The sequence below is a fragment of the Trichomycterus rosablanca genome, chromosome 3 (genome assembly GCF_030014385.1).
Source record: "Trichomycterus rosablanca isolate fTriRos1 chromosome 3, fTriRos1.hap1, whole genome shotgun sequence".
Taxonomy (NCBI): Eukaryota; Metazoa; Chordata; class Actinopteri; order Siluriformes; family Trichomycteridae; genus Trichomycterus; species Trichomycterus rosablanca.
In genome coordinates this window covers 10,535,208-10,551,142 of record NC_085990.1, presented here as the reverse complement: position 1 = coordinate 10,551,142, position 15,935 = coordinate 10,535,208, and the positions used below count along the sequence as shown (strand labels likewise).

At 40.2% G+C, this 15,935-nt stretch overlaps 1 protein-coding gene across 1 annotated transcript in view; it reads left to right on the top strand.

Moving 5' to 3' along the window:
• The window catches only part of dnah5 (dynein, axonemal, heavy chain 5), a 112,541-nt gene that overhangs the window by 52,410 nt on the left and 44,196 nt on the right, over window positions 1-15,935 (top strand). Inside the window, exons 42-55 of the mRNA XM_062992632.1 lie at window positions 355-501; window positions 904-1,145; window positions 1,264-1,443; window positions 2,281-2,485; window positions 3,978-4,120; window positions 4,228-4,362; window positions 4,585-4,707; window positions 5,604-5,817; window positions 9,431-9,654; window positions 9,888-10,086; window positions 10,954-11,126; window positions 11,804-11,934; window positions 12,526-12,679; window positions 15,225-15,492. Coding sequence (XP_062848702.1) covers window positions 355-501; window positions 904-1,145; window positions 1,264-1,443; window positions 2,281-2,485; window positions 3,978-4,120; window positions 4,228-4,362; window positions 4,585-4,707; window positions 5,604-5,817; window positions 9,431-9,654; window positions 9,888-10,086; window positions 10,954-11,126; window positions 11,804-11,934; window positions 12,526-12,679; window positions 15,225-15,492 — 2,538 coding nt within the window. The remainder of the gene's footprint in view (window positions 1-354; window positions 502-903; window positions 1,146-1,263; window positions 1,444-2,280; window positions 2,486-3,977; window positions 4,121-4,227; window positions 4,363-4,584; window positions 4,708-5,603; window positions 5,818-9,430; window positions 9,655-9,887; window positions 10,087-10,953; window positions 11,127-11,803; window positions 11,935-12,525; window positions 12,680-15,224; window positions 15,493-15,935) is intronic.

Genomic DNA, 15,935 nt, shown 5'->3' with positions numbered 1-15,935 from the left:
TAAATCTATTTTTTCAGATCTGTTTACGAACCTACAGGTGGTGGCCAAAATATTGGAAACAGTATTACACAGTGGTAGCTCAGAGGTGAAGGTACTGGACTAGTAATCAGAAAGTTGCCACTGTTGGGCTCCTGAGCAAGGGCCTTAACCCTCAATTGCTTAAATTGTATACAAACATAATTGTAATTTGCTTTGAATAAAAGAGTCTGTAAACATTACTTGAGTTCAAAGTGAACAAATACACAATAACAATCACATCTGTACAGAATAATGATGATGCCAATATTCCACAATCTGTCCAGATGTGTGTGTGTGTATTTATTTATATACTTGTATGTGTGTGTGTGTGTCCAGACTGCGGACAGCCTCACCGTGAAATGAGAATGAATCCTAAAGCCATTACAGCGGCGCAGATGTTCGGCAGGCTTGACGTGGCCACAAATGATTGGACTGATGGAATTTTTTCCACGCTCTGGAGAAAGACGCTAAGGGCAAAAAAAGGTACCAACCGTGTGTGTGTGTGTGTGTGTGTGTGTGTGTTTCGCAACCAAAAGTATGTGGGCAATCCTCTTTACAACTGAGTTCAAGTGTTTTAGCTACACTGTTAATTAATCAATTATATAAATGCGATGGGGGGTTTAGTTCATGTCGTGGAAGGCCCCCACCCGCCATGGGCCCCAGTGCACCTGCCCCACCTGCCCCCCTGGTAGTTACGTCCCTGCATCATGACAAGCAAATCCCATAAAGACATGGTTGCCCAGGCCCTCAAATAGTTTGCTGACTTCTCATTCTGTTATATTCTGCTATAATTTTATGACAGTTCACTTATTATTACAGTTTGCTTATTATTACTAATTAATGATTCATTTGATTCCATTTTTGTTTTTGTTGTCATTGTCTCAGGAGAGCACATATGGATTGTGTTAGATGGCCCAGTCGATGCCATCTGGATCGAAAACTTGAATTCGGTGCTGGATGACAACCGCACGCTGACGCTCGCCAACGGTGACCGCATCCCCATGGCGCCCAACTGCAAGATCGTATTCGAACCACACAACATTGACAACGCCTCGCCCGCCACTGTCTCACGTAACGGGATGGTGTTCATGAGCTCCTCCGTGCTCGGCTGGAGCCCCATCCTCGAGGTGAAGTTTTTTATAATAATGTTAGAATTGGTATCAAAGAGAATGATACAGCAGGCTGGATGGAATTTAAAGAACTGCGATCACTCTAAACTGCTTGTTTGTTTGTGTGTGTTTGCAGGGCTGGTTAAGAAAGCGTTCTCCACAGGAAGCTGAGATTCTGCGTGAGCTCTTTTCTGGCTCATTTTCAGAGCTCTATCGTTTTAGTGTGCAAAATTTAGAGTATAAGATGGACATGCTGGAGGCGTTCATCGTCATGCAGTGCATCAACATGCTGCAGGGGCTCCTACAGGTTCCCAAGGTATCAACACCCATCTCCTCCCTTAAATCAATCAAAACAACCTTTTTATACACGTTGGTATAATAAGGTAGTAAAGTAATATGATTATAACTAAGGCTGTTCCTAATTCACAGCTGTGAAAATCATGCCATGGATCGGGAACTGAGAAACTTCCCGTATAATGTGCAATTTGCTTGCTTGCAAGTTTGAAATTCAAACTTTAACGTTGGTGTTTAGCGATTTAAAGTTTTTCATTTACTCAGGTTTACTGGTTTATTTGCACTGGTTTATGGCCACATGAACAACGATTGGCTGTTGTTCACAGGGTTTCTCATAACTGGTGCAATTATGACCTCTGCTGGCTGATAGATGGCACTTGCGCAGAGTTGGGGAATAATGCTGATCAGGGTGTGGCTCTCCGTGCACAAGGCTGTTCCGCATATGAACTCGCTTCGTGCAGGTGAAAAGAGGCAGACGGTACTGATCACATGTCGGAGGGGGCGTGTGTCAGTTGCAAAGCTCCTCAGTTAGCAGTGGAGGGTTGTATCGGTAGAGGTGAAGCATAATGCAATCAGGGTAATTGGATGCGACTAGATTAGGGTAGAAAAAGGGGAGAAAATTGACGAGAAATTTAGGGGAGAAAATTGGGGGGAAAATTTCGGAGAAAAAGAGAAAAAAACATTTTCCTTTGAATTTAGTAGGGCCCTTATTATAATCATAATAATTCTGTAAAAATGCCCACTGCTTAATAAAATGTAGATCTGCATTTGGAAGCGATCATGGCGGGACTGCATAAATATCCTGAATTTATTTAAATGTGTTAAATAATCTCTAATTTGTGTGTTTGTATGTGTGTAGGAGTTGGGAATCGAAGTAATGAAGGAGCATATGGAGCGTCTGTATGTTTTCTCTCTCATGTGGAGTGTTGGTGCCCTCCTGGAGCTGGACGATAGGAGAAAGATGGAAAACTGGCTGCGCCGTCACGAGAACATCCGCTTAGATCTGCCAGCCGTGCCTTCCAACAGTGAGGACACCATGTTCGACTACCATGTCACATCTGACGGTCCGTACCTTCAAACAAACACCACACCCTGTGGCTCTAGCTTCCTGTCTTGCCTAGTCACTCTCTGGCTTTTTATGTACAGTGAGGAAAAAAAATACAGAGTGTATTTACAACCATAAACTATAATATGATTTAAAATAAATGTTTCACCACAAATTAATTAATATTTTGTTGCAAAGACATTGTTCACATCTGCTGTAAGTGATAATTAACTTTTTGCAATATTGTGGCCCACTGGCTTTGCCAACTTTCCAAATTCCCCAAGGATACGAGAGGTCCTTTAATACATTTACAGTTTAAAATGCCTACATGCATTTTAATAGGATTAGATTTAGAAGATGAACAAGGCCATATAAACACCCTTACCTTCCTTTTTAGAAATAAGCAAGGAAATATTTTGGCTTTATTTTAGCTTTTGTGTTTGGGACATCCAAAATTTAGTTTTTTGGTTAGGAAGATTTCGCCACCATGTTTCACCACCGCTTTCCCTGGATGCACTAGGCACAATGCATGTTGTGCTGTGCAATGTTTTGTACCAGTGCTTGATAAACAAAGGTAACTTCATGTAAGGAGCACAAAACTTGAACCCCTGAACAATGAAAAAACGATATGGTATAATACATGAACTCATTTTCTACATATGGACCACTTTATGTTTTACGGAACTTAATAGATCCTTTTAACATGGTTCTAAATTTAAAATAGTCCTATTAGGTTAAATTATTCCTTTGCCAACAAATATTATCCCAGGTGCACCCTATGGTGCAAACACTCTTTATTGTAAAGCAACTCAACAAACTGATCAGGAAGGCTGACTAAGTCTTGGGCTGCTCACTTGACAGTTTCGAGTTGGTGGTTGAAAGGAAGTCACTGAATAAACTTACAACCATATTTGACAACCCATCATACCCCCTTCATGACCTGTTAGTCAGACAGCGGAGCACTTTCAGCAACAGACTCATCCAACGCCGCTGTAACAAGGAACTTGTTTTTTACCAGCAGCGATCAGCAGTTATCTATCTATCTATCTATCTATCTATCTATCTATCTATCTATCTATCTATCTATCTATCTATCTATCTATCTATCTATCTATCTATCTATCTATCTATCTATCTATCTATCTATCTATCTATCTATCTATCTATCTATCTATCTATCTATCTATCTATCCGTCGCTGATTATTCCATATTCCCATGTAAGTTGATGATGGCCCAGTGGTTGAATAAACCACTTGAGTAAAGTCAAACTACCAGACTTAAAGCATTAACTTACTAAGTTCTGGAGGACAGACAGTGAAGAAGAAAAACTCAAGCTTTAGTTCTTTAGTTCTTGAAAAATGATTTAGTGGCCCACTGCAAACCAGTCAGGACTTAAGATTTAAACTGTTCTGTAGGTACTTGCATAGTAGTTTATTTGCATTTTGTTCTTGAGACATGAGGACAGGATCTTACCTCATTTTTGTTTGGACTTTTGTTTTTTAATGTTTAGGACACTGGGTGCACTGGAACACACGTATGGAGGAGTACATCTATCCTGCCGACTCGACACCTGATTACGGCTCCATCCTGGTGCCAAATGTGGACAACGTGCGCACTGATTTCCTCATCCAGACTATTGCCAAGCAGGGCAAGGTAAGTGAAATTGGTTTAACAGTTGAATCTGGGTCAAATCTTATTCCTTCTGTATTTACATGAGACATAATTAAGATCAAGCTGATCCTCTTCTTCATGTGTTCCAGGCTGTGCTTTTGATTGGTGAACAGGGCACTGCCAAGACTGTCATCATCAAACGCTTCTTATCCAAACATGACCCAGAATCTCATATCACCAAGAGTCTGAACTTCTCCTCAGCTACCACACCACTCATGTTCCAGGTTTCTGATCTTTTTTCTCCTTTTGACACTTAGCTTAAAGGTTCAGATATTTATAAAATCAAAATGATTTTATCATCGATCATTGATAAATCTAATAACCTGGTAAGAACAGATTGTATAATAAATGGCTAGTGTTATCTGATTGCCAGACCTTTGTGTTGAGTTAGATTTTTTGGGGTTTTTAATGGATTTGTTAATTTATTAACATATTTATGTTTTCAGCGATCTGTGGAGAGCTACCTGGACAAGCGGATGGGCACAACTTACGGCCCACCTGCGGGCAAGAAGATGTCTGTTTTTATTGATGACATCAATATGCCCATCATCAATGAGTGGGGAGACCAGGTATGCTAGGATGTACAGTTAATGGTCAGAAGTTTACATCCACCTATAAGGAACATGGCAGTCTTGGAGTTTTAATGGTTCATGGTTTTAATGGTTCTTTTTTCTGGGGACTTCTCTGTGTCCATATGAATAAAGCTTGAATGGCTGTGCCTCTTAGCCCAAAAAGTCTTGACATCGGAAGCTGTGAACAAATCTCAGAAAACATTTATAAACTAGTTCCCAAGATTGTTTGTACAAATGTCTAAAATACATAGATAGAACAGTCTCTTGCTAAAAGGTTGGAAACAAATCGCCAAAGTATTACCTTGTACTAAAAGGAACATTGTCTGAATAATAGAAAACCACTAAAACCTGATCTGTTATGAGTTAGAAAATGGTGAAACATGGTTGCTGGAGCATATTTTACACTATCCAGAGTAAAGCAAGCTTTTTGGTCACCATGGTCATCATGTATCAGAAGTTGTCATGCCCTTGCTCCTTTTATTTATTTTCCCAGACTTAAATCAGGTTTTAAGGTGCTTATTTGGAACAGGGACTTCTTTTCTGTTTGGCAGCCTTAAAGGCCATGGCGGTGTCTAGCTTGCTTGTGATTTGCTGTTAACAGCTTCTAATTCATGACAAAACTGCTTCTTGGTGGTTCTTGAATTACATCTGACCATCTGGGGAAAAACAGTTCTTAGCATAAGGTGACCGTTTAAGTTTTCCCTCCAATCATGGCAAAAAGACCAATGTTCCATGTAGTTTTTCAAGAAGGCAATAAAACTAGCCCTTTTATGTGGGCACAGAGAAGTTAGCTATAGACATTTAGTATCATTACCTAGGAGCAATGCCACAAAGATTAAAATAAAAAAAACTTTAGGGCAATGACTTATTGCCATCTGCTGCTTTCTGTGAAGGTCACCAATGAGATTGTACGCCAGCTGATGGAACAGAGGGGCTTCTATAACCTGGAGAAACCCGGCGAGTTCACCAACATAGTGGACATCCAATTCCTGGCAGCCATGATTCACCCAGGGGGAGGACGCAATGACATTCCTCAGAGGCTCAAAAGGCAATTCTCCATCTTTAACTGTACGCTGCCCTCCAATGCCTCCATCGACAAAATCTTTGGTCAGTACACACAGGTTTTCATTCCACAGCACAGTGAAATTTATTTTATTTTTCAGACCATACACCTTGAAATCGGGTCTTCTGGGGTGCTAATTTTCCAGCATGATTTTGCACAAACAATAATTTACTACAGGTTTGGTGTGGAGTAAATCCAGTAGCCTGCACCACAACCATATTGAACTTCTTTAGGGCTACTATAGGGCTACTATAGCTAAAAATGGTCAACCTCATATTAATACCCACGGATAATGGAATGTTTTAGTGTTTGCATGCTTTTGACCACTTGATTTTTGTAGCTAGTAATGTTAACTAGAACTAATACAGAGTAGTATTAAAGATACACTAAATTGCCAAAAGTATTTGGACACCTGACTTTGAGCTTGTTGGACTTTTGTCCATAAAGTGTAACTAAAAAATAAAAACACCCTGAATGTTCAACCACGATAAGTGTACATTCATGGGCCAGACTTAACAAAATAAGCTTCTTAAAGCTAGAAAGACATTTTCAAACATTTGTTACAAATCAATGCACTAATTAGCATAATCTGGTGTAATAAGCACAAGATCTGGACCCCTGTGCTGTTAAAAATGTTATATGATCTGATAAGTCAACTCCTTGATATATTTTCAACATTTAGACGTTATTGACCCAAAGGATGCTTTTAACCAACAGTACCTGCTGACAAATCTATAATAATAGTTCAGTTGACAACAAATACACCGATCAGCCATAACATTAAAATCACCTCCTTGTTTCTACACTCACTGTCCATTTTATCAGCTTCATTTACCATATAAAAGCACTTTGTACAATTACTGACTGTAGTCCATCTTTTTCTCTGCATGCTTTGTTAGCCCCCTTTCATGCTGTTTTTCAATGGCCCAGGACCCCCACAGAGCAGGTATTATTTGGGTGGTGGATCATTCTCAGCACTGCAGTGACACTGACATGGTGGTGGTGTGTTAGTGTTTGTTGTGCTGGTATGACTGGATCAGACACAGCAGTGCTGATTGAGTTTTTAAACACCTCACTGTCACTGCTGGACTAAGAATAGTCCACCAACCAAAAACATCCAGCCAACAGCACCCCGTGGGCAGCGTCCTGTGACCACTGATAAAGGTCTAGAAGATGACCAACTCAAACAGCAGCAATAGATGAGCGATCGTCTCTGACTTTATATCTACAAGGTGGACCAACTAGGTAGGAGTGTCTAATACAGACAGTGAGTGGACACGGTATTTAAAAACTCCAGCAGTGCTGCTGTGTCAGTGTCACTGCAGTGCTGAGAATCATCCACCACCTAAATAATACCTGCTCTGTGGTGGTCCTGTGGGGGTCCTGACCATTGAAGAACAGAGTAAAAGAAGGTTAAAAAAGCATGAACCGATGGACTACAGTCAGTAATTGTAGAACTACAAAGTACTTCTATATGGTAAGTGGAGCTGATAAAATGGACAGTGAGTGTAGAAACAAGGAGGTGGTTTTAATGTTATCTGATGAACATCTATGGATCACCAGACTTACATCATTAAATCTTTATAGAAAGTTCTGGAGCAAAAAAGTAAACTTTAGCTTTATTATCTTTAAAAAACTAAAAGAAGAATCCATCATCCCAATACAAACTATTCAGAACTTTAGTGAAGTATTAAAGCTGCTTGAGATTTGAAGTTTTTCTTTAGTCCTATTGTGTTCTCAGAATTGATTACGTAGTTGCTTTATATCTTGTCCTTGTTGTTCCCCGGTCACACACTGTTATATACAGAACCATAATTACATATTGATTGGCACCGTAATTTCATTGTACTACATGTTTATTCTCCCAGCCCTAAACCCTGATCATTATATTGAACGTTTACTTCTTATTATTGCTCTGAAATGTGTTTTTCAGTCATAATGTCTACTTACTTTTCACATTCACCTTGTCCTACATCCACAGTGGTTACATCACATCCTGTTTGGCCTTTTATGAATATAAAATACACTCCAGATCAGGTATCTCAGACAGGGTTGTGCTAGATGCATTAATGTTTTTTCTTAACATGAGGCTGTATAAAACATAATGCAAATGTGATCGTGAGGCATTGATGTTCCAGACAGGCTTAAGAAATCAGACAAAACAAACACTGAGGATTTAAATTTAAACCTTAACTACAAAATTACAAACTCAGAAGATGAAAAGATATGTTTTATACAATTTATACACTAGATTTATAAATATAACCACACCAACAGATACAGCATAAACACAGTCACAACAATGCAGACAAATGTAGACAAAACAATAATAAAATAGATTAGAGTGGCCAGACCAAAGGGGAACTGGAGTAAGCCAATCAGGAGCTTGGGAACAGTCTAAGGGGCTTGTTTCTGTTTCTTGCAACATACAGTGGTAACTTGAAACTTGACGTCAGTTGATTCTGGGAGTGGTGTTGAGTTTAAAAGAAGTTGAGTTTCAAGGTATTTTTTCTCATAAGGATGTATGGGAAACCTGTTAATGTGTTCCGTGGTCCCGTAGAACTGCATACATTTTGTAAAATGTAATGTAAAATAATGGGGTTGTTTTTGACACTTATACACAGTTTGTTTGTTTAGAATTTTAACGTCATGTTTTACACTTTGGTTACATTCATGACAGAAACGGTAGTTACTCATTACACAAGGTTCATCAGTTCACAAGGTTATATCAAACACAGTCATGGACAATTTAGTGTCTCCAATTCACCTCACTTGCATGCACTGTGGGAGGAAACCGGAGCACCCGGAGTAAACCCACGCAGACATGGGGAGAACATGCAAACTCAACACAGAAAGGACCCGGACCGCCCCATCTGGGGATCAAACCCAGGACCTTCTTGCTGTGAGGCAACAATGCTACCCACCTAGCCACCGTGCTGCCCTTATACACTGAAAATAACACAAGTATAATATAAAACACTGAAATACAATTGAAAAACAGTAAAACCTGCACCTCTCACAATTTCTCAGAACCCACCAGCTTTAACACAAGTTTATAAGTGATTAAGTGAGGAAAATCCAGCTAAACACAGATACATGTGGATGCTTTCAAAGTGGATTTGACAGGTATTCGACACAAATGCAAATTCGTCTCATACGCACACTTTGATGACGTTTCGGCTGTTCATTGTTTATTTGAAATTAAATAAATAAAATTTTTTTGAAAGGCTGAACACATCGAATTTTAGGGAAACGTTGAGTTTAAGGGTCCACGAAATGCATCGAGTTTCAAAGATTTTGAGTTTAGGGGATGTTGAGCTACAAGGTACCACTGTGTATCAGGTGAACGGCTATCCAAAAGAAATTAGAATGAAATTAATTTCATGAATACATTGTGTATACAATGTGTACATTGTACTCCTATAGCACAACACCAGTGGTTCTCTATCTGTACTTTGCTGGGCATCAACAGTGTACTAAACTGGTCTCAAGGGCAAAATAAAATCATTAAGGTTTAAAAAAAAAAAAAAAAAGGCCTGCCTAGAGAACTATGGACCACACGTTCATAAGCACAGGTTAAGAACCCTTGCACTACAATCTGCTACCTCTAATATCCTTCAATTACACTTTCCTATCTCCTCTATTTTCTTTAAACAGGAGTGATCGGTACAGGCCATTTCTGTTCACGCCGTGGTTTCTCGCAGGCTGTGAGGGACACCGTTGCTCAGCTTGTGCCTTTGACTCGCAGCTTGTGGCAGACCACCAAGCTGAAAATGCTGCCCACGCCGGCCAACTTTCATTATATCTTTAACCTTCGAGACCTGTCACGTATCTGGCAGGGCATGCTGAACATCACGGCTGATGTGCTCCACTCACCAGAGGTAAGTCCAGCAAAATGTCTGATTCTGAACTCTTTTTGTTATACAAATATACAGTACATTATGGCAGAAATATGTAGACACCCATTCTAAATGTTATGTCCATGTGGTTTAACCACACCCATTGCTAACAGGTGTATAAAATAAGTCACAAATTATATACTTTTGACTTTTATTTGGTGTGGAGGAACTCTGTTATAATGAAAATATTGCTATGGTCTTCTCTTCATCTGCAGATCCTGTTGCAGCTCTGGAAGCATGAGTGTAAACGTGTAATTGCAGACCGCTTCACCAGCCCGGACGATGTGACATGGTTTGACCAGACGCTAGCTGACTTGGCAAAGAAAGAGCTGGGTGAGGCTGGCAAAGCTATAGTCGATTCTGGAATGGATACCTACTTTGTAGACTTTTTGAGGGATGCGCCTGAGGCTACAGGTACTACTGAGAACACAAAATACATTATGTAGATCATACTTGTACTGGGAATTCCTTCTAGTTTTATATAGACTAAAAATATTACCTCATTTTAATACTTCTTAGGATTAAATGTGCAACCACACATTTCTGTTTAAAGAATTTCAAGCTTTATTTCTGTTTTTGCTTCATCCAAACATGGTCCACTTTTGGATTATCATACCAATTGTACTGATAGTGATGTTTAACCTGTTTGCAGTGGCTCTGTAGCTTTTTTGAAATATTTAAGTGCTTCATACTTTTGTTCCTGAGAATTTTTAAAAGCTCCTTCACCTCCACAATGAATTTAAATTATCATATAAAATACACTATATGGCCAAAAGTTTTTGGACAAATCACTTGTTTGCAATCGTTGTGGCTGAAACACATGAAATCATAAATTAGAAGGAGTGTCCCAATACTTTTGTCCATATAGTGTATTTCCAACCAAAAGAAACATAATTTATAATGAAACCAGTTGCAATTTCTATGAAAATGTTCTTTCCCCTGTTTATGCTTACGGAAACCTTTGAGCCAAAACATTAGGACCGTTGAGTCTTGGCTGCCCAACAACCTGTTGATGGTTTATGACTTGTCAATCATTAGACAACTGTCTGTGGGTACTCACCACAGCTGCATGAGATACTTCAACCAGGTCGTCTGGCTATAACGATTTGGTCTTTATCAAAGTCACTCAGGTCTTTATGTTCACCAGATGTGCTGCATTTAACACATAAACGACAAGTAGCTACAATTTAAACCTGCACAGAAATCAGCTCATATTTATGTTTTATGGTTTTAACATGCTGATTAATACATTTCATTCATAATCTATTGCTTTTTGAGCAGGAGAGGAACCAGAAGGGACTACTTTTGACATGCCCAAATTGTACGAGCCCATCGTTTCCTTCAGCAGCCTGAGTGAGAGATTAAACATGTTCCTGAGCCTATACAATGAGAGCATCAGAGGAGCCGGCATGGACCTAGTATTCTTTACTGATGCCATGATCCACCTTATCAAGGTAAATAGAGAGATGCCTTGTGGTCAGTGGTCTGTGGTCAAAAGACAATGTGGCAGCATGACAGTACAGATTTGAGTGTTGACATGACTTTCCTCCCATTTCCTAAAACATGTCAATAGGTAAACTGCTGCTACTTGTTACTTGCCAAAAGTATGTGGACCTCCCTCTTAATGAAATCAGGTGATTCAGCACCTCCCAGTGCTTACAATAAATCAGTTACTGTATGTATGTAATAATTTTTTTATTTTTTTTTAGTGAAATGACCAAAATTTCATGGTATAATAAAATGGAAGGCTGATTGCAAGCCGGGCATAAGTGTCTGACATGCTTCTTTGACTAAATAGGCACAAATTCCCACTAATACTTTGAAAGCTAAGGCAACTCCACTTTAATGACCATGGTTTTGAAATGGAATACCTAACCAGCTCATTATTAGCTGTCCACATACTTTTTTGCTTTTTCTTTCTCAATAATACTCTAATTAAAACCAAAATTAAATAATGAATCTTATGGTGAACAGTATGCTCCAATTCAAATGCCAGTTGCTTCTGACTGGTATTAAAAAGGGATTTCACTGTGCCTCGTGTACCTGGCAGATCATATCTTGTACTTGGCACAGAAGAAGTTGCCACAGATAAAATTTTAGTTTGGCACAAAGGAGCTCTTTTATCTTTCAGGTATCTCGAATAATCCGTACCCCACGCGGGAACGCCCTTCTGGTTGGAGTGGGCGGCTCAGGCAAGCAGAGTTTGACCAGACTGGCATCTTTCATCGCTGGCTACAAGACTTTTCAGATCACTCTGACTCGGTAAGCCACACTAACTCTATTATTTATTATTTATTCTGTTGTCTTGAAGTGTTTAAATAATCGAATTCATTGAAGTAAGTGAAATCTCAGAATCTGTGTGCCTTGTGTGTTCTTTTACTACTCATGCCAGACTGTAGGTGTCACTCTTTTCTCCCCAGACATGGCTAATTATTGTGTCTTGATTTCTCCACCATGCTGTGCCACCTAAGCACCCTATTAAGTTTAAAATACACTATATTTGTAAAAATATGTGGACATCTGACCATTTTTATTTACATAATTTGGCAAACCCTTTTGTCTAACGCGACCTACAGTTGGGACTGAATACAGTTTAAGCAAGGTTTACTAAGGAGGCCAGGAGTGTCAACCTGATCACGTTGGGGTTTGAACCAGCACACTTCCTATCACTAATACTGTACCTTAAATGTTGAGCCAACATGATCATGAGCTTGTTGGACATCTCATTCTAAAATCTTAGGCATTATTATTACTTATTATTATTTTTTGAAGGTTAACATATGTGACCTCCTGCCTATCAAAAATATGTGGACTGTAAAACTAATAGTGTTTTTTTCTAATCTGTATGTTCAGGTCTTACAACACTCCAAACCTGATGGAGGATCTGAAGGCTCTGTACAGGATGGCAGGGCAGCAGGGTCGAGGTGTTACCTTTATCTTCACTGATAATGAGATCAAAGACGAGGCTTTCCTCGAGTACATGAACAATGTGCTGTCATCTGGAGAGGTAATACACACATTTAGAGGTAAACTACACTTTTAGGGTGTGGCAGATAAAATACTAAACTAAATATTAGAATGAAATATTTGGTTATAATGGCCATGTCTCATTGTACACAGTGCAAACATTTCTAGCTACTATGACTTCCCGGGGATTCGTTTGTGGGGATTGGTTTTGGTACACGTATTACATATTTGCATGGTCAATCACTGGTCAGTCCTTGCCGAGACCCAGGTTCACCACACCTGCTGTCTGGTTGAGGCACAGCTTTATGGTACAGCTACCATAACGTTCTCAGTGTTAATGATACAGGTGTATAAAAATAAGAGAGGGCTGAAGTGAGGGGATAAAAGAGGAAGTGATAGGTTGCAGGTTGCTGTTAAATCCCCAAGTGAGTGATCTGTTTATTGTCTGCCAGTAGCGGCTGCTCCAGCTATTTCCTCAAAGCTGTTATCATTAATCAGGCAATTAAACACTCGAGGAGAGTAAAGCGGCCCTTGATGCCTCTTCTGCTGAAGAAAATCGAAGCACCGCGCCAGTAGTTTTAAACCCCCCATGTACAGTTGCGGGCAGAAATGTTCATTAAATCGTTTATTAAATGTTTCATTTATTTTTAAATGGTTCTGACTCTGTGTATTTAATTAAACAGAGTGGGAATGAGTGTGTATGTGTATGTGTGTGTGTGTGTGTGGTTTTCATTCTGCAACAATCCAACTCACAACAATCTGAAATAGAATCTTATGTTATTATTGATGCAATGTAAACATTTTATTTCCAATTGAGGTACCCAACAAATTAGGTGGATTATTTCTGGTGGGATTATGTAACCCCAGGCAACATGTTCCCAGTAAAGCAGGCATGGCTTCTTAATCTGTCAGTCTTAGAAAAGGATGTGTGGATTCCGCTGTGCTTGTCAGTTCTATTAGTCCTACCTCCCTTACCGAAACTGTCAAAGGCTCTTGGACTCAACAAATAGAAAATCCTCTTCACCTTCACTTAGACTGATTGGTACAGAAACTATAAACAGAGACTGACAGACATAAAGCTGTGCCTACTTCACTGGGACTGACCAGCATTAAGACCCACCCTCTTTACCAAGACTGGTAAGTACAGACTCCAAGACATCTTTACTGAGACTGAGGGGTACATGAGCCATGTCTACTTCACCGAGACTGACCACTATTAAGACCCACCTTCTTTACCAACACTGGAAAAGACAGACTTCAAGCCATCTTTACTGGGACTGAGGGGTACAGGAACCATGTCTACTTCACTGGGACAGACCAGCATTACGACCCATTCTCTTTACTAAGACTGGTAAGGACAGACTCCAAGACGTACTGGGACTGAGGGGTACAGGAGCCATGTCTACCTCACTGGGACTGACCAGCATTAAGACCCACCTTCTTTACCAAGACTGGTAAAGACAGACTCCAAGCCATGTTTACTTGGACTGAGGGGTACAGGAGCCATGCCTACTTCACTGGGACTGACCAGCATTAAGACCCACCTTCTTTACCAAGACTGGTAAAGACAGACTCCAAGCCATGTTTACTTGGACTGAGGGGTACAGGAGCCATGCCTACTTCACTGGAACTGACCAGCATTAAGACCCATCCTCTTTACCAAGACTGGCAAATACTGACTCCAAGCCTTCTTTACTGAGACTAAGGGGTACATGAGTCATGCCAACTTCACTGGGACTGATTATCATTAAGACCCATCCACTTTACCAAGATTGGCAAAGACAGACTTCAAGCCATCTTTACTGGGACCAAGGGGTACAGGAGCCATGTCTACTTCACTGTGACTGACCAGTATTAAGACCCACTTTCTTTACCAACACTGGCAAGGACAGACTTCAAGCCATCTGTACTGAGACTGAGGGGTACAAGAACCATGTTTACTTCACTGGGACAGACCAGCATTAAGACCCATCCTCTTTACCAAGACTGGCAAGGACAGACTCCAAGCCGTCTTTACTGGTACTAAGGAATACATGAACCATACCTACTTAACTGTGACTGACCACCATTAAGACCCGTCCTCTTTCTCAAAACTTTTAAATACCAACTCCAAGCCATCTGTACTGGGACTAAGTGGTACATAAGCCATGTCTTCTTCACTGATAGACTGACCACTATTAAGACCCACCCTCTGTACTAAAACTGGCAAAGACATACTCCAAGCCATCTTTCCTGTGACTAAGGGGTACAGTGCCATTCAGACTACTTTACTATGCCTGACTGGCATTAAGACGTGACTTTGTTCCAAGACTGATGGGTACACAATATATACCTACCTCACTGGGAGTCATGGATTAAAAAGCCACACCTCCATTACAAGAACTGAAAGATGTAGAGGTCAAGCCAGCTTTACTGGCACTTATAGGTACTGACTGGGACTGTAAAATAAAAAACATGCCTTTGTCGCCAAGACTGACAGGCATGTAGATGCATCTTCTTTCACTGGCGGATACAAAATCCATGAAATTACTGGGAATGGTCAGTACAGTTCAATAATATGAGTTAAATATGTGGTCCTCCTGCAGGTGTCCAACCTTTTTGCACGTGATGAAATGGACGAGATCCTCAGTGACCTCATTCCGGTCATGAAGCGAGAGTTTCCACGTCGACCGCCCACTAACGAGAGCCTACGGGACTACTTCATGAGTCGAGTGAGGCAAAACCTGCACGTGGTGCTGTGTTTCTCACCGGTGGGGGAAAAGTTCCGCAACAGAGCGCTGAAGTTTCCCGCCCTCATCTCCGGCTGCACCATGGACTGGTTTAGCCGCTGGCCCAAAGATGCCCTTGTGGCAGGTTTGTAAAATTTCATACTGTAGCTTGTAGATTATGATTAAGGCCCTACCTAATTCACGGCTGTGAAAATCGTTTCACGGATCGTGAATTGAGCAGTGTCCTGTGTAATATGCAATTTGTTGGGAAATTAAAAATTGAAGGTTTGTGTTAAGCGATTTAACATTTCTCATTTGTGTAGCGTATGAAATATGAGGCGTAATATGCAATATCAGATGGCAATTAAGTTAGTGTACCAGACTTTTGGTGTAGTGTGCTGACAATGTTTGATGTATGTGTTTACATATTGAGTGCATTTTGTCCCTTTTGGGTATTCCATAATCAATGGAAAAGTGTTCTTCTCTACACACATGATCATTTATCTGTAGTCTGTGTTGCACCTCGAAAGAACAAGCCAGTAAAGTATTATTCTCCAGATAGTTTGTCTATGAGGGCAGTTGAAGCCT